The following is a 20,023-nucleotide window of genomic DNA, read 5'->3' as shown; positions in this document are numbered from 1 at the left end:
TACTTCTAAAAGACTTGGCAATGTACTGTGGGACAATCATAAATTGGGAAAAAAATAAAAAGCAAGAACCCAAAGCACTATTCTAGGTTAAAATTCACACATTCCTTGAATCCCTGTCTTAGTAAACTGCAGTGTCCGAGACAAAGAAAGTCTTTCCCACAACAGAATCAGAAGTGTCTGTTGCGAAGTATATGCGCTACAACAAACGTTAGCTGGAAGCTAGCATCATCAGAGTCAAGGTCCCAGTTCATATGTGGTAACTCTTTAAGCTCTATAAACACAATCAGTAGCTCCAGTTTCTCAGTAGTCATTTTAGAGTCAACACGCATCCCATCTGCTTTAGTGAGGCTCTGCACAAGTAGAACTGGACCCCTCACTATGGTCCAGTAACCCAGACACTCTTTGTCCTCAGTGCAGTCGTCCATGCCGCGCCATCCCTTTAACTTCATTCCTCTGGAGTTTACATAAACCAAAGAGAGGTCACGTGATCAGACTATGGTCTCTTTGGAGGGTCGTTTCACGCGTGGAAGCCCTGGCAGGGATGGGTTGGTCAATGATTCACTGTGTGACTTAGGAAGCAGGAGCACCACCCTCTGATTGGTCTGTCGCCATTCATTATAGAGCCGGCAGTGATACCTGAGAGACACCTGTGTGGCATACAGAGATTTTACTCCTATGCTCAAATGGACTTGAAATTGGTTTGTTGTAGCATTAATAAGTGGTTTTATATCATATTACATCAAAGCCCAGTGGAGACTGGCCGAAGTGTTACATTACATCATTTTTGTTGTTTTAAGTTTTTCCTGATAGTTCCTTAAACCATGTAGGGCAAGACTAGGATCTACAGTATATGTCATCATTCTGTCTTATTGAATTTAGGCTTAAATTATGCTTTGTGTCGTTTAAGGCTCTTATGAAAAATGTATGGGTCATTGTAAACATTCCAGCTCTTACTCCAGGATTAGCGGGTAGGCGGATGCCTTTACTCACCAGTGTCCAGAAGAGGTAAATAGTGAATAAAGCCACCGTGAGGGCGATCAAGCCCACTGCTTCTAGTCGGCTGGAGAACTGAAGGTGGTCGACAGCTCCTCGCAAACACAGCCAACCTGAGATGGTGGCCAATGGCGTGATGAGGAGAAAGCACACCATGTCTCCGAAGAGAGTTCTCTTCTCTCGACGCAGACCAGGATTGCGCACCCACTACGCAGGGAGAACAGAGAGGGAGGGGGGAGAGGACATGTTTACTGATGTAGCAGCAGTGGAAATTATCGTAGTCCCCTAAGGAATTTGATGGATTTATTTACATTAAGGATTGCAGAGATATATATCTGTCTTTCTGGAACAAGGGCAAAAAAAAAAAAAGAAGCAAAACATTAATGGAGAGAGAAACTTCACCAAGATTAATGGTGATGTAGTGGAAATACACCAAGTGCCAATTAGAGGCCTCTTAGAGTGAAACTCTTTGTGGAATGTGTTCCATGATTTTTCTGTGTCTTGCATTATTATGTTGGAAATAGGTTTACAGGATGAGAACAGAAGGAGAGTAGTGCCGAATGCTGGCAATCACATTTAATATTGATTGCTGATGTATTGGAATACAGTTCATAAGTGCATTATGTGACTCCAGGTTGGGAGTGTTGAAGCCCGCCTGGTCTCGGCCTGAATCAAATTAGCATTCTACCAGAGATGTTGCCCGCTTCAAGACCTCTCAGTAAGATCTTGACTGTGTAGTTTTGACTAAAAGCTAACATCTAGGGTTGTTAAACTCTGTTGCCCTGTATGCGACCTGTAGCACAAAAATGTCTTGTTCCTCTATTTGAGGCCGTTGACTAAGTTGATTAACACATCTTCTCCTATACAAAAACTACAAGAAGCTGCGCTCCTCTTGAATGTCATTACCAAGTAACGCGCTTGTCCTAAATGCTAAAGTTTGTCGCCCATTACTACAAGGACGCAATTGCCATGCGGACAGGCACTGATGACAGCACAGAAGTGCAAGAGAAACTGTACTCTGACTCATTGCATCTGCATCTAGGTAACGTGACACATAGAAGTGCCACAGAAAATAACTATGTACTGTTCATGATGAATTTAACTCCTCAACACCCCTTTTCTTCTGCATTTCTCACTCCACCGTTTAAATCATCAGGTGTACATATCGTAAATTTAAATGACATGGCTCAACTGGGGCAGAGGCATAAAAACCAAGGTAAACAGCTTTAGCAAACCAGAGGGTGGGTTCAAGTGAGTCGGTAAGTTTCGGTAAGTATACAAGCCAACAGCTACTGAAAATAAGAAACTTAAGGCATCACAGCTCATTTCATATATTTCAAAATCTAATTACTTTTAATGCAAGAAAGTTACTTGTCAAGGCAACAAAGCAATGTTTTATCAAAGAGCAGAATTTGTCTCCATAAAATTTAGTTTGGACGATCTGACACACTGTAAGCACATGAGGTAGCTGGACCCATAAACATGGGTGATAGCAGTCATTTTTTCATGTGTCCCTCCTGCGTACAGTCTTATGCTTCATGGCAATCACGTGCTCTCTCCACACACATAGCCTTCACATTCCATCTGTGCATGAGAGCAAATTTTCCCGTCACTGCTGATCGTAAACGACTTTTCAAATACTTGATCTCTCTCTCTCTCTCTCTCTCTCTCTCTCTCTCTCTGTCATGCACACACACACACACACACACACACACACAGAGAAAGTGCAGCACTATGTCTTGTAAAAAGCATGATTTATAAATCTGTGACACATCCTAATACAGTCAGCATTCCCTGCCTATAACTTTCTGGAGGCAGGAATGAAGTCACTGGGCACGTGTGAACAGTACAAGGGTATGAAGATATAACTGAGCTCCACACATTAAGAATCAATGTGTGGTGACTGTACCTCCAGGAGGGGCCGTGCCTTGCGCTGAACGCTGAACTGGAAGTGGCAGAGCTCACAGTAGCTGGTGCTGGAGGCCGAGAGCCAGTGCTCCAAGCAGCTGCGGTGGATTGTACCCAGTGTCCCTGTGCACTCACATGGGGACAACAGCTCCTCCTGACCCCCTCCATCATGACAGATTCTACATATGGGCCGTTCTACCAGAGGGCTAGAGAGACAGAGAAGTGGATAGAGATGAAGAAAACAAGATTGTTTGGGTTTTATCACTGAAAGGCTCATGTTCTTCTGAACAGTTCTTTGGTTATGAGAAAAGCCTAAGCCAACCTCCAAACTGAACCGATACAGTAAAACCTTGAACTGAGACAGTTGCAGATCTCTGAATGAGTCACTGACTGAAAGAGGATGCGTGATGAATTGCATGCTATGTGAATTTAGATGCACGGGTAAACGTTAGACAAGTGAATATGGATAACAGGATGGGCACATCGCAGAGGGAAAAAAAAAAAAAGTTAAAATTTTATGAGGAACCACATATCAGTGGCACATTCATACGTTTAGGCTGGTTCCAAACCACCATATTTTGCATGGAAATATACAACCTTACTATTTCCATATGTGGTCTGATATTACTGTAACTGACAAAATCACTATTTTCCATTGCCCATTAACTGCTCCAGGAGTGCCTTCTGATCCTATTTAAAGATCGACTCCCGATATAGGCTCTCTGAATCGAAGAACCAGCTTCAGAGGAAGAACACATTATAATGTGAGTAATCAGGGCAGAAATGCTGATGTGGTTTGGTCTCTGTCATCAAGTCTCTTACTGTTCTGAATGCATTATAATCCGGCAACATACGGAGAAAAGATCTGGGTTTTCATTTACTATATGGATAGATGTCTCCGATTTATTCATTTTCTATATGGTGCTTAATCCTCTTAAAAAAGCTGATGTTCAGTTGTTAATCCTGCTTCCCTTGATAAACAACAAGCTCTTTAGGAATTTACCCTAAATGTCAGCAACACTGACAAACAATAACTAAGACAGTGAGAAAACAATATTATGACAGTGGTAAACAACACTGGACCTGATCTGATGGTTCATAACAACTTGAAACTGAATCCTTAACTGAATCACAAAACAAAGCATTACAGACCTACTCTGGAATATTACATCCTTAACTGAATCACAAAACAAAGCATTACAGACCTACTCTGGAATATTACATCATGTTTGGTTGACATGAAAAACAAATGACAATTGACACGAGAAAAATAAGAGATAAATGTAAGAGCATCCTATGTGACATGGTAACTTTCAAAATGTATCTGCATTCTGTCGGGGCGTCTAGAACATCTTAACTCTTCTAGTATCAAATTAAATTCACTATATTGACTCTACACTATGTACAAGAATTCACTATACACAATAATTCAACGTTCAATATAGCATTTTCAAAAGACTTTTCCAGCTCTGAACTGAACAAAGCGTGTTATGACTGGCTCCTGTTCATATGCTAATCAAAGTCCACAAATCTAATGAACCATAACTAGAAAGATTTGAATGCACCAAGAGAACACTGGACTCTATGAAGCTGGGTGCCTCCAGAGGAAAGCTTCAAAAACCGGACTATTCACTTGAAGCCTTCCCTATGGATGTCCTTCACTTGAAAAAAGCTTGGTATGAACCGACACCAAGAACCAGATATTTGCTGGTTTGGAGGGAAAAACAAAAACCCTGCAAATATATCTATGGTTTGAGTAGTTTCACTACTCAACTACGACAATCTTTGGCTATCATATGACAAAACAGGCTCTTTTGATAAAATCCTCTTCTGAAGATTTGGTCCAAATTTGTAGTGTACGTTACATTGAAAATTTACATTGAAAAGATAGCTACTATATATATTTTGAGCTGCTATTTTTAGTTTTCAGTTTCTATTTCAGTTTCCAGTTTTCAGTTGCTATATAACAATTTACTTTTATACTCTTTGTTATACAGCTAAAAACAAAACAAAACAAAACAAAAAACAGAACAGCTCCTAATGAAACTGATGGCCAACAACTTCACAGTAGCACAGCACAAAAAAATAGCTCAGTTCAGATGGATTATGGGTCAGGCCTGGGCGCTGCAATGATCATGACATTCTCCGTTTAAGTGCAGCTGTGGCAGCTGTCCGTGCTAAAGCCCTCTTTTGTGTGGTAGGGCGCAGAGAGAAGGGGTGGGCTGGGCCTCCGTGGCCTAGACTTGGGACACACAGAGTGGTGCTGTACATCACAAAGCATGCTGTCATGCAGGCTAATCAAAGCACTAAATTTAGCCTTTACTCTGTCCCTCCCAAACAGCCTGCTTGTTGTGCCTCTTGAGTCATTCCACAGACTTGCACTGCATGGCCACGGGTTATGGAGCTGTCTGGAGCCAACCTTACAGATCTAAAAAAAGTGGTGTTTCGCTGGAAGGGCTGTACACAATTCCCCTATAAGCCAGTGGCTTTCAACTATCAGTCAAAGCACAATTAACAAAGGGATGACCCCAGTAAACTCTGGACATTTTCAGAAAACACAATAAGCCTCTGTTAAATTGATAAAATTGAAATCTTGTGAGGCAATGATAATAACAACAGCGATGGAATTCTCACAACAAGAGAAAACTAGCTTTGTTTAAGACGTAAAAAAAATATTGAGCCAAAAATGCAGTATTTTTTAATGCCTACTCCCCTTCAATCTTATACCTCTGTTTGGTGAATGTTACATTGGACAGAAGCTGTCCATCCTTGGCTGGCACCTGCACATAGTACCGTGGTTCTCCATTGGCTGGATTTAAATCAGAGTCCATTGCTTTTCCTGGTAGGGCGGGATCAGAGCAGTCCAGGCTCCCCATTGGAACAGACTCACTTCCACTGGAGCTTCCCAAGGGGGTGGATCCTGAATGGTCCGACAACACCTCGGGCAACTGGTTGCAGTGGCTTGTTGTCATGGCAGCAGACGGTTGATGCCCGGTGTGCTTACAGAGCGTTTCCCATCTGGAAGAAAACAGATACACGGGCAGACTGTGAGAAAGCAGATAAAAACTCAAAGCAAGTATAGAAACACTGAAAAAAGCATTGGTGAAATTTGGTTGTGGTCACATTCTTGTAGTTTTCTCTTTTTTGCAACTACACTACATCTAATAATGTCAGCTGTATAAAGGTTCGACAAATGTGTTTCATAATGTGTCTCATTTCCTGTAGTGAAACAGGTCATAGGACATAAAACCCGTTTCAACACGCACGGCCACATCCCTGTTCACATATTCTAGTTTCTATTTTACAGACAACCAGCACCCACTACTCAACAGTACATAAATGTTCAGCATAGTCTGATATATAAGGCAAAATCTGGAGTAGAACTATCTCACACTGGCAACATGGCACAAATCCCTGGAGTTTAAAACCCTGTGACAGCAATTCTGAGGACAAGTTTCCTGTGATATCTTTTCCTCATGTAAGCAAAAATTTCAGTTAATTTAGTAGATCAGGGTTGGCCTTTTGTCCATTCTGGATGAGCTTGTGCAATAGCCATAGTCCTCAGCCAATGACTGATTTGCTCAGTAAACATGCACTAAACATTAAAACCCATTCAAAAATACTACATGAAAAGCAAACAAATTCATCATGTAACACAAAGTTTGTTTTCTGTTTTGGACAAAAGACAAGCAATTCATTCATTCATTCTTTCATTCACTGTGAATGGAATTTCCATTAACTAATATTTCACAGTGAGGGCAATGAGACCATAATGTAAGTGAGACACATTATTGTGTATCCACAGTGGGCTATGGAAGCCTGTGGCCTTGTCCTAAGCTTCACTATTCTTTACATCATTGGTACAGATGTGGGTTAACAACACTTATTTGTTAGTCCACAGCACTATCTCAGACAAGAGAGCCAGTGTTAAGACGCTTTTCAATAATTTACAGTGCCTATAGGCTTACACAATGTACCAGACGGATGGAGTTGCTCATGTGTGGGTAAAAATAACAACGGAGGTACAAAAGGGAAGCTGGAGTGTGGGATGGGCAGGAAAGAGCTGTCATTGAGAGACAAGCCAAGGCTAGTGGAGCCATCCTGACACAATAATCCACAAATATACCTGTCCAGTGGTCAGTATTGGCCACTTTCTGTGGGGAAAACCCAAATATGAAGATTTGCTCAGTGGAGAGAAGAGAAGAGGAGAGGAGAGAAGAGAAGAGAAGAGAAGAGAAGAGAAGAGAAGAGAAGAGAAGAGAAGAGAAACTTCGTCAGAAGAACAGAGATCACTCAAGCCACAAAGAGAACTATACAGCTGCACTTACATTATAGACAATCTCTGAGGAAAATCAAAGCAGCAAGCTCTCCTGACTGTTCTGTCTTCAATGTTATTATTTCTCATGGCCAGTATTTTTAATAGCACAAATACAAAGGGCCTCTTAAGACATGGACCAAACACATACATGCACTTCTACTGGTAAACAAGTCCAGAATTGATTAGATAGCGGAGTGGTAAGAAGAGCAATGATAAGCACTACAGACCTGAGAGCAACAATTGCTCCCTAGTCTGTAGGAAACGCAGCAACTATATGAAGATGAGATCTGTATTTCAGCCACAAAAAGTGTCATTCTGTTTGTTTCAGCCATTAGCACTGACAGTTGAAGGTCCAGTCAACAGGAATGTTCTGTTAACTCAGCCCTCGTATGATCTGTTAAATTCATGACCGATGCTGTGTGAGTCAGTTTCTGACTAGACAGAGTAGGCTATTTATGGTGTGTTACACACACCCACTCATACACACAAATGCATGCACACACACACACACACACACACACACACACACACACATACACAGACAGATTTTCCAGCTCAGCTACATCACATGATTTGAAAATGTTATAGTGATAAAAAAAAAGGCACAAAAATGGTTCGTTGAGAAAGTTAAATGTTATAGCCTGGGGAGTAAAAAAAAAAAAAAAAGGAAAGAAAAGGAAAAAAAAGTAAATTAGATAAATAAAACAATAAGATCAATTTTTCAAAATATTCAGGTATACAACCTCATTGGTCATAGTCATTTTGGAAAAAGGTGGAAAAAGAAAGGGGAAATCGTGTTAGAAATAAATACACATTACAGATAGTCTAAATAGGTGCTATCATGAAAAAAAAAATCAGACCATACTTCAACACTTCTCTCTATGTATTTAATTTTATGTTAATTTCATAAAAAAAAAGATAAAAAATGAAAAGAAAGAGACAATAACTGTCATTGTTCTCATGCGTTATTTTGCGTATGTCTTGAGCTTCTTTATCACAGTCTCTTATAAGACATCCTTTCCAGCATTATAATAGCACAACAGAATTTAAACCATATTTCACCTTTTATGTCAACAATATTCCTCGAAGCACTATCAATAACCGTTATGTATTTATCTTCGACATGTGGAGGGACTGCTTAGTCAGTAACTTCAGTTGAAAATTAACTTTGACTAACACTAACAGATTCCTGGGGTGAACACGCATTTGACACAAAAACTTAAATCGAACAAATGAATTTATTCTTTACTGATGAATTTATGTATAAACCCAAAACATTCTTAAAAACAAATTGATTTCACATGTTCCCTATGTCTTTCTCCCACGTCAAAAAACCATGTCGAACCAGCGCTAGTCAGAATACTGTGGTTTCATGATTGCATATATATTTTGGACTATTAGTATTATTTTATCCTTAAGCCAGGAAACTGATATTATGCTGCCCTCAACAAAGAGGTCTGATAATTTAGTTATGCCTTTGGATTCCCAGTCTTTGCTTGCCTTACAGTCACAATTTATAAGGATATGACTATTTAACCCAGAGGTTTATGGGGGGGATTTCATTTTATTGAAATCCATATATTTTGCGGCATCTCACATGATAACTGAATGATTATATTTTGAATACTACTACAGTGCTGAGGATCAAATTGTAACGTCAACAGTGTTTATTTCTTATGAGAATTTCCTTTCTCTTTGATTCCAATCAGGTCGGAGCTAGCTCCTGAGAGTCACTCAGTCCATCTGAGGGAAACAAGAGACAAGAGAAGAAGAGAGAGAGTGACGCAGGAAAGAAACACTGCTGTATTCAGATAAGATGGGATGTGATAGACAAGGTGGGAGTAGAAGGGAGGCCCCACACTTGCAGAGCCTATCTCCGTCTGACACACACACACACACAAAGGGTACTTAGTGTCAAATCCATGCACCAATTTACCGACTTCAACTCTGGCGATGTGTAGCCATAATTCCTCATCTGAAAGTGACTGTCTCTTAAAAAATAAATAAATAAATAAGTTAAGGTATCATTATGTTCACGTCTCTGTCACTCTGACAGATTTCCATTATTGAAAACTTCCATCATGATCATCCCATCCCTACACAGCTAAGATATGTAAGATATGTCTATAATTGCATCTTTGCTAACTTGCCTGGCTATCTTTGTAAAAATTATTAGACCATACACCAAAAGAGAGTCTAAACTAAGTGTCACCTCATGCACTGAAAACAAAACTGTGCAGTAGTACCTGGCTGTTCCTCCTGTCTAACATGGAGGCGTCCTACCTTAGGCTGTCAAAAGTGCTTCATGGGGGGGCAGTGTGAATGCAGACAGTTAACATTTGAAAAGATCAGAGTAGCTGTATTATCAAACCATTTACTTTAATTAGGCAAATATGTGTCTGTATAGGCATGTTCCTCTGGGAGATGACTTGTGTTTTCAAGCCATGATGGATGCTGGATCAATATCAAATTGACGAGCATCAAAATGGAATTTTAAAACCAGGTTAAATCATCGAATGAGTTGTCAGCTAAGCGGCTTAGCAGAGAAAGGAATAGTGGCCTCATGGACACAATTGCTACCAGGTATTGTCAATGAAACTGTTAACTGTAAGAGCAATTAGTACAGCCAACTGGTCAAAGGATGGTCAGTTAATTCCAATTACTTTCTGGTCAAAAAAACTGTAAATGGTGTAAGATGCATACTCTCATCTGTTATATAGTACTGAATTATGAGCTCTTCCATGTTGCTGCTTGTGGTTGTTGGGTAGAACTACTAAAAACTTATCTATTTATTTGTTCCTGCTTTCCTGTGGTCATGCTCTGTTAAATTGCATCAAGAAGGTATCTGTTGTATTTGTTAAGACTGAAATAGTCGGGGTGAAACTTGGTAGAGGTGTAGCACAATTGTGACAAAAGTGTAAAAATTAAGTGTCGCTGGGCCTAAACTGCTGTGGATGCCATTGGCCAATCCTTTGATTGATGTAAAAGGATCAAAGATGTGGGGGCCAAAAAGAGAACTATTTGTTTGGAAAATAAATGGATTCTCATTTCAGGAGTTGCCATGTCCACTACTTCAGTTTTAGTAAAGCATTTTGTAAAGACCTGGGTCTGGTCCACCTCTGTGTAGTCTGTGGGTGCTGCAGTTATCCAATACAGACCCTGTTGAAACAGTGTACGTGCAGAATGCATTTTGCATGGAGGGGGATGACAAGTTGTCGGGATGCAAGGGCTGCATGCCTGTCACAGCCGGGAACTCCAGTGGGGAAAAATGGCCAGACTGTCCTAATCAGTCTAGCATTCTTCTTTAATCAGAATCACACTCCTAAAACTCCACCCTTTCTCTTATTACCGAAGCAAGTACAAAGTACAGAGATGACCAGGACTAAAACTTTAAAGGTATACAAGTAAGATACTGAGGCTATGAAGTGACTGAGGTTGCTAACGTGAAGCCAGCCGTGGTACAGACTAGAGCATAGCTCTTGTCCAGCATCAATTGTAAATTTTTAAGTTTCTGCCAGTTTACAGATTAAGAAAGGAAGAGAGAGATACATACTGACTGGAACTGGTAATATTGGAACCTATTAGGAAATGGCCATTACTCTATCTTTATGTCTCTATTTGTGTGCATTTCGCACAAACCCACAAACATTTATACACTGAGCCATGAAATGTCCTGTTCTATAATCCTTTGTCTTTCTGCCCATTCCTAAGTGGCTGGTTTGTTTGATTTCAATAATGACGTCTCAAATCAGTTTTGGTCTCTCTGTCACTGATACTCATAAGATAAAGACGGTAGGGAAGTTTGACTCCAACAACCGAATTCAACTATAATCACTCCTCATTATTTATCAGTTGCTAGAGGCATTATACACATATATTACACATCAGAACCCAAAACACTAATGTTTATGGCCCCAGAAAACATACATATATGTTCATAGCAATATGCACATGTAGAAATGCGGTAGCAGCAATGTGTAGTCCCACATCCATGTCTGTCCATCTTTTTGTGTTTGTTATGTGTATGTCTTATATTTGCACATTACTGGGCACCATGTACTGGAATTCCAGAGATCAAGACACATGTCCCTCATTAATGTGGACAAGGAACATCAGAGGGTAGAAGGAAGGCCTTTTATGCCAAATTTTCTGTTTTGTTGAGCCTGAGGTTTCCCTTGTGCATTCCCAGCTCTTCAGCAGTGTGGGAAAAAGACTGGAGGGGCGTAAAAATAGCAGCACCCCCTCTCTGCCACAGGCCTTGTCCACAACCTCACCGACCACATCCAATTTCTCTGACCCAACTCTCATTCCTGCAGACACCCCCCACCCCCAAAAAAGGCAGACTATTCCATTTCCCACGAAGAAGTGAGCTTGATTTTTCTAATGTACTATGTGACCTGTAGAATGTATCTCCAAAGCAACTCCAAAAAAAAAACCAACCTCTTAGGCGTGAGAACTTCTTCATTGCCAGGCAGATACTAACTGGGTGAGTCACTGACTGACTAACTATGGCAGACAGTGGCTCTAGCAAGCCATTTTCCTCTTGTGAAGTAATATATGAGTCTTGTATAATATACATGAGTCATACTGACATGACAAGCACTTTCTGTGTGTACAAGTCCACTATTTCCAACATACATACATACATAAATAAACAAACAAATAAATAAATAAAGTGCTGTTCTATATCTTCTTTATGAGAAACACTGTTTTCTTTAGATTCTCCTAATAGGAAAGCTAATATCTGGAAGTATACCAGTCTTATTTAAAACTCCTCTTTTATTTGTTCAAAAGAATTAGTTTCTCCAAATGATAGGTGATGTAACCAATAAAATAAGTCATTTTATATCATATGGCTTTGAGTAAATCCTAAGATATGACCTCACAAAAACCTAAAGCAAACAAAGATACTTTAGGTTCTTTGTGAAATAAGTACAAACTTGAGCTCAAAGCCAAATACTAATGTAGACACCCAAGTTAGCAACTGACAAATTTGATTTGAAATTGAAAAGTCAGGCCCTGTACCCTGTGAACCTCAAATGGAATACTTACAATGACCTGTTACACCACAATGGTCTCATTTACACCAACTGACAATCATTATGCAACTTAATGGTTCTGAGGATATGCACTCATTTTTAATCACTATACACATCTTCCTGTTTCAGTTCATCTTTTTCTTTTGTCATTTTATGCACATAGTCTCATCAGTAGAGAAACTCATGTGATGCTGACCCCATGTTTCATATGAAAACTGTGCTCTAGTTCTTTTATTCAGCAGTTTTTTTTATATTAATAAAGCTATATGTATTCAGTTTCGTGAAAACATTAATCTAGGCTGAAAATTGAGGGTAAACACAATTGTGTGTCAGCTAGTCCTACAATCTAGTTTTTGAATGTAGTGTTAATGGGACAATTTTCTGAGAAGATATTTTCTTTTGTTTGATTCTGAAATGTGTTTCTTCACAAGTGTAATATTTTGAGGGGTTTTTTTTACAGTATCATCATCAAATCTGTTCATATGTTCACTTACATAAACTTCATCCAGATTGTACTGAACACACTGAAAACTAGCACTTGGCCCTCTAAATCTGTCATAAAGACTCTCTGACTTTTAAGAAAGAAAGAAAGAGAGAAAGAAAGAGAGAAAGAAGGAAGGAAGGAAGGAAGGAAGAAAGAGAGAAAGAGGGAAGGAAGAAAGAGAGAAAGAGGGAAGGAAGGAAGAAAGAGAGAGAGGAAGAAAGAAAGACAATACATTTTTATTTTGGGAAGATAATTTCAAAATTAATGCCAGGGGGGTAACAGGCCATGATCCCATGGTGTCACCAACAACTACCATTTAAAATGCACACATTTCCAATTCATTTGCAAGGCTGAGTCAGGAGTAAAAGTAGCATTCTTTAAAATGCCTTTTTGTCCTATGGTAAATTAAAATTGTTTAAAGGGAAAGCAAACAATATAAATGCAGAGAATATTTTTGCACATTTAAAATTATATTAAAATTTTATTTATTACATTTCTCCCCATTTGTCAGTGTCTCACATGTGACTGTGAAATAAAGCCATCTTGCTAGTTTTGGACAACAAGATAAGCCTTATCATGACTGAAATGATGAATTTAAAGCCATATGATTTACATAAAAAGGTGATTCCTTCTCTGAAGCCAAACAATACGTCCAAAATACACCAAAATTAAATGTACACACTACCATTAGCCTGTTTGACATCAAAACCCAAACAGTCAGACTGACTTAGTCCCTGTAGGCCAGCTGAAATATCTTCACATCATCTCTGTTATTATTATAAAAAACAAAAGATCTCTCTCTCTCTCTCTCTCTCTCACACACACACTCACACACACACAAACACAAACACACACACACACCAGTTAGCTCTATTATTGTTTCCAAAAGTGGCTGTGTTAGCCCGTGGCTCTTCCGCTTGGTACTACACATATACGCACATAAAGACACACAGTCTTCCAGAGATCAGGCATTTTTGCAAATATTCATACTTTATGGCAAGCAAGACGACAGATCTGACATTGCTAAGATGAAAGGAAGCCTCCCTATCTGTTCTGGTATTGTTAATCTGCAGCAATTACACAGATATAAATAACCACGAATAGAAGAGTGTACAAAGGGGAATAATAATTGATGTGCCAAGGGGAGTGTCCACCACCAGGCTGGGTACAATGCCAGGGCTACAGTGTGCCACAGAGGAAGCTTCATCTTGCCCTGAGGGCACTAATCAGATCAGAGCAGTACATTTCTGCCTTTTGTTCCTAAACCCTCCATTTTCTTTACTTTGACACTGGCTATGGATGTAATAATCCTATCTGCATGTTTTTAATCATTAGAGGTTGTCTGTGTTTTGAGTAACCAGTGCTCGTATCATTTGAATCTAAAACTGTGCGAAGGTCCAATCACATACAAACAGGTCTGCCATCATAATACCTTAGGGATTTCTGTCAATAAACCTATGGGTACTCTAAAAAGAGCAGAAACAATATGTCTGGGTGAAGACTTGCATCTGTGTAACTGTATTACAATGTTTTGTGCAAATTAGTAGCCTGCAAATGCAAGCAGTGTCAAACACTCAGTCATCCCCTAAATTATTAATGTACAGCATATTGTAATATACAGTGTAACAGCACGACTGTCATGGCAACTGATTGACCAATCATGCATATCTAAATCTGGAGACTCAATGATTGTAGCGCACTGAGTGGATGGTTGAGCCCAAAAGATAAACAAGCAAAAATTGAGTATCTCTATTATTTTTTCTCCGATTATGATATATAAGCCTAGGTGGCCCCTTTTGGATAGATCAGACAAAGAACTAGAACTAGTGACAATGCCTGTGTGTAGAGCAGCAAATGAGGTCAGAGTTTTTTAAGAGCCCTGTCCATGTATCACAATGTGTCATATTTTCTGTGACATGTAGCCCACGGCTGAGATGGAGGGGTTTTTGGTAGATAATCCCTACGCATTAAGTCACCGGACACATGATGTTGTACAGTAGATGGGAGGAATATGAAGGGAATTACAGTAAACATTTACTGGGTGTCTGAGAAGACTAACACGTCACTCAAAAAAAAAAAAAAAAGAAAAAAGAAAGCTTTAGGCTCAGTGGTCACTCATTTCTTAACTGACATGTGAGAAGTCAGATACTAAGTAGACAGTAACATCATTACCACGACGTTGCTCATCCCAGTAATTTATCAACTCATCCTACATTATTATGAAAAACCACAGATGGATTATCATGACTGCTGACCGACAGCCCAACAATATGTTAGTATCCTTTAAACTAAGCTCATAGGCAGAGGATAAATCCCCCCTGCCAACCCCGCCCCCTGCCCTCAAAAACACACACACACACACACACACACACACACAAACAATGCGTCATATTTGTTTACCAAACATGTCTTTGGGGAATGTCAGTCTATCTTATTGAGCCTTTTAACTTTGTGAAAATAGATAAAGGCTTACATATTGTTAAAAATCAGCATTGTCAATTATCAGTGAAGTCACTTGAGGGCCTTCTGCTCAAAAGTCCAAGTCAGTAAAACACTGAACTTAATAGTAAATCTCCAACCATACTTCAGGGCTCTGTTTCAGAAAGCGGGTTTAGTGAAAACTTAGTTAACTCAGAGTACGCTGTAAACCTCCTAATAGAAGAGCCTTATGGGTTCATTCTCCTAGCAAAACAAAGCCATACGGCTCTTCTGTTAGGACATTTAGTACTTACTTTGAGTTTTCACTAAACCCACTTTCTGAAACAGGGCCCAGGAGTTTTTTTCTCAAAAGAGAAATAAAAAAGATATTACTGATGTGGCATATTGCCCTGAAGAAAAAGACGTCTTTGTCAAAGCATTTCAGTTTCCAAGTCAAAAATAAATACAAACATTGTAAATACTTTATACACCTCTGCTATTCCCATTTTGAACTGCCTCTCACTGATATGAATTCATGAACTCAGATAATTACACTGAGTCATTGGAGAAAGAGAGAATCAGCCTCACATTGTACAATGAAGATTTTTTTTGCAGATACCGCAAATTCCAAATAACTATATTTCACCCGAGTTATGTAATTTAACCTTGAAGAAGATAGTGCTTCACAGAACATTCTGTTCTCAGTAATGGGGGACAAATCATTGTTCAAAAGAGATAATTTTTATCATTGAAAAAGTGAACCTGTGTTGTATTGTAATGCTAAGACAAGTTAGTGCCCAGTTCTCACTCCTCAAACTAGTTCTGGACTGAGACCCTCAGATGAACCCAACAAAGCCCACAAAGAAAGATGATGTTTTCTCTGTTCTTTGTTACGAAACTACTGACTTTACAATACATAATACAGATCATAGCACTGAGAGGACTTGAATGATAGCGTGATTTACATATTCGATGCCTTGAGGCTAAACAGTTACGGTTAAGGTTCAGATCATTTTGACATACGCAGACACAACACAAAAGCAACAAGCAACTTAGTATGGGGCCGACTGGTTGAGTGCTTTTGTATGAAGATTAGCCATAGACTTTGGAGCCTAAACCAAGAAATGCCACCAGACTGCCTCAGTAATAACAGTCTCAAATAAAAAAAAAATACCAGGGTGATAAATATGGGCCAGAAAGTCAGAATGGATGTAAAAATCAATAGAGCTATAGTCCTGGTACAGAGCATGGCAGTGACAGACAAAGCTACTGTTCTTTTTGGTGTTTTGGCAAACACGGATGGGTGTGATTTCCCTGAAATACATGCATTGCTTCATCACAACTTCCCTTCTGATGAAGCCACATTTTAATCTGGACATTTACTGTGTATGAAACATTTCTCTTGATGATCACAAGTGGAATATTATCACTGTGCATGAGAAATGAAGATAGATATCCAACACCATATTACACTATTAGCCCTATTATGAACATAGTGGCACACCAATGAGAAGGAGAGAGAGAATTAAAAGGAGCACCAAATGTGTGAGCTGGGAAAGAGAAGAGGCAGCTGAGAATAAGAGCAACTGCAAGAGAAATGCACTGACTCATGAAGCTCTTGAAACACATGCGACCAGCAAGCACTTCCCTAATATTCTCAAATTATCACTGGATAGGCGAGTTAAATCCAGCCACGATTCGTCTAAATGTCTCCACTTAAATGAGAACCAGAAATGATTTGATAAATGTTCATCAGTGTAATCATTTTTTCCCTCTATTATATCATGTTAAATTTATATCTAAATTTAACATGACTAAATAATACTGAGAGCTGCACGACCATAAAATGAGAAACTAAACCATCTGCCAGTATGATAATCTCGCAGGTTTAACCCCTTACAATTAAAATACCCCCTTAATGCACCGCTTTTCAAAACAATTCTGACTCACAAACTCTCGAAACGTTACGGTGACTCTCACTGGGTTGCTGTCATTTAAAATACCCTACAACTGGTCTACTCAGTTCATTAAGCACCGTGAACGAGTGCATTTCCACCCTTCTTACCGCCCAATCGAATCAGTATTTATTTTAATAACATATCGAACATCTCCTTGTAGTCATTACCTTAAAAACAATTATTGCTTACCGTCTGAAACAGATCTTTACGTTGCGCCGTCCTTCTATTACACTATAGGTCTTGATCTGCCTTTCACGAATATGCTTTGCAGTTTGGACGATATAGTAGCCTACACTACCCAAGACATACGCCAACTTCTAGTCAGCTGTTGAGTGCATACCACAGCTAGCCAGTTAGACAATTCGTGTAACAGTCCGTCCTGACCAATCAGACGATGAAAATAACAAAACTTGCCACCAATGGGAGGGTCTCTACAAGTGACAGCGACTCAGACCATAATGACATACCAAAGACGAGCAGACTGCGCAATCTAGTGGCTGCTGTCCACCTTTAGCCTAGGTCCTCCTAAACTCCATTATTTAATGCGAAATTAACACCATCGTGGCATCGTGTCCAAAGCTGTGAAATACATTTGACTTGGAAGAAACATTTTTACATTGAAAGAACAGAGCGACAAATAAATTTAAACAATGCAATTTGATGTTTTTATTTGACAGTTGTCTTCTCTATGGTTGCCAGTCGTTTTTCAAGTATGGTTGTGTTCACGCGATGCATCATCAAAAACTGTCCATTCAAATGAAACACGGGAATGTCATATTTGTATCTGTTGTACCAAACGCTGTTCTCCGGCAGAGTGATATCAACCTCCTGTAAAATAAACTTTACAAGGGCATAGAGAACAAGGACAAGTATATAAATCACATGTTGATCAGTGGATTGAATCAGTAAACACGTGTGCAATAAATGTTCTGTAAACTAGAGGACTGAAAGGCTCAAACATTTGAATAACTGGAATAATTATTAAATGAAGCTACATTCAGTTGCTTACCCTGTGTTTATACGGTTCAAGTACTTCCTTTGCTTCATCACACAAGGGACATGGATCCTACAAACATGCAGAGGTCATCACCACTGTCATGCCATTACAGCAAAAACCAGACTGTGACATTTCACACCTTGCAGCATTTACCCATAACGTTTACCGGGCATCTGACCATACAATTTGGGATGCATGTGGAATCACATGGATCCTACTACTATTGTTAGATGTCGACAAAAGCGTTTGATTTTTTTTTTTTTACCTTGGTGAATAGCGTTAAGATGGGTAAATTCAAATGCGTACTGAACCGTTTCCAAAGGTGCAGTGATGAATGAATCTTTCTTTGACGCAGAGTCCTTGACACAAGTTTATTCATCTCTGTAAAGCGAGGCATATGATCTGTCAGTGATGAATAGGTTTTTCTTCTCAACGTCACTCATTTTTCACTGCTGTTAAGCGATATGCGCCAAATGATGTTAAGAATAATCAAAGCAACCACGTATTTTAGATCATTTAAGGATCTTATCAGGGGAGTCTTGGAGGTGACAGGACAAGCCGGCAAACTCGTTTTATGTTAGGCTAGAAAACTATTTTAGCTTTTACATGACGTCTGCTGAAGACTTCGCACCACTGTGTAGGCCACCCAGACTGACCGCTGCAGTCCACTTCACATAAAATGCAATACACTGGGTTAATCTCGCAGAAATTAGATCATGTGTATAAATGGTAGCACAGTTTGCGTAGGCTATCGCTCACCTACGTAAACCGGGCCGCAGCCCTATTTTTAGCATTGTATTACGTCCAAAGGTAGTTAAAAATAAACATGAAGCATAAAACCACTGATCCCTTTGAAATCTATATAGAAATATATGCATCGACGAGAAAATAGTGTTACTACACTGTTTGTGACTAACTGACACACCAGCATGTTTCTCACCTTTGAATGAACAGGAACCTCTCGTGACAGTGGGCGGTGTTATCCGTAGTCTACTGCTGGAAGAGTTGAGGGATGCTTCCTGTTAAAGCCTGTTTCAATTGGGCGCGGTGCTGTCAATCAAGGTTGAACGTTTGGGCGGTAACGTCAAAATTGTATAATTTTCCTGAATAGATGCGTAACTCTTAAACGCCAAGGACAGTCGTATGAATACAGTGTATCTAAAACCAAAAAGGTTCCTCTCAAACACATACAGAGACAAATTAACTAGGCTAATGAGTAAATAAATAGGCATATTATAATAGGCTATGTAACGGCAGTAAATAAAGAACAATCCCATGAACCGATAACTGAAATTGACACAACGACTTAAAACGCATATTAAATTAAACAGGAAGGAGCATAAATATAGGCTACGTGTATTATTCTGCCACACTTTATTAGCCGATTCAAACTGTTCAGACACACCTAAGCACAAGAGGCAGCTGCTATAACCTGTATAGCAGATATAATTTAATTGTATTAGAATTCACATTTTTAACTGCAACACAGTATTACATAATATCAGTGTTATTTTGGAATGGATAACATCGCCGAACCAGACAGAGTATGAGATTACTACAGCAACAATCTGACGTACATACTTAATTATTTGTCTCGGCTTAATGACCGCGTGGAGTTTGTTTGGATTGTGAGCATTTGGCCACGTGGTCAACAACGCACGGTGGTTTTGCATGTGTAGGTAATGCTATGGACCTGTAAGGATAAAGGATCGAACAGTTGATGAAGGAGGTAGGTCATACGAAATTTAAATGTGAGAAAGTAATGTTTTGTAACATGTGTAGTGGGCAATTTGCATTTTTTTATAATATTCTTTTTAAATATATTTTAATCTTTTATAATATTTTAGTTTATAATCACTTTTCTAACTATTTTAGTTTATTTCCAAATTGTAATATCGTCCTTTTAAA

The 20,023-nt window shown here is 39.2% G+C and overlaps 2 protein-coding genes across 2 annotated transcripts; both read right to left on the bottom strand.

Annotated features, from left to right (window-relative positions):
• Positions 1-286: 286 nt before the first annotated feature.
• On the bottom strand, positions 287-17,332 carry LOC115808365 (E3 ubiquitin-protein ligase MARCH3-like). Its single transcript, XM_030769715.1, has 5 exons — positions 17,308-17,332; positions 5,629-5,919; positions 2,903-3,107; positions 991-1,200; positions 287-647 (listed from the first exon to the last, which is right to left on the bottom strand). Exons 2-5 carry the CDS (start codon positions 5,871-5,873, stop codon positions 489-491), a joined length of 819 nt encoding a protein of 272 aa, XP_030625575.1. The 5' UTR covers positions 5,874-5,919; positions 17,308-17,332; the 3' UTR covers positions 287-488.
• Positions 17,333-17,784: 452 nt separating this feature from the next.
• On the bottom strand, positions 17,785-19,073 carry c3h5orf63 (chromosome 3 C5orf63 homolog). The gene is made up of 4 exons (XM_030767831.1): positions 19,056-19,073; positions 18,381-18,496; positions 18,128-18,184; positions 17,785-17,958 (listed from the first exon to the last, which is right to left on the bottom strand). The coding sequence occupies exons 2-4, from the start codon at positions 18,492-18,494 to the stop codon at positions 17,785-17,787; spliced, it is 345 nt and encodes a 114-aa protein (XP_030623691.1). The 5' UTR covers positions 18,495-18,496; positions 19,056-19,073.
• Positions 19,074-20,023: the final 950 nt, after the last annotated feature.

Source organism: Chanos chanos, chromosome 3, assembly GCF_902362185.1.
Source record: "Chanos chanos chromosome 3, fChaCha1.1, whole genome shotgun sequence".
Classification (NCBI taxonomy): Eukaryota; Metazoa; Chordata; class Actinopteri; order Gonorynchiformes; family Chanidae; genus Chanos; species Chanos chanos.
The sequence above is the reverse complement of the archived record's forward strand: the minus strand, read 5'-3'. Positions and strand labels throughout refer to the sequence as shown.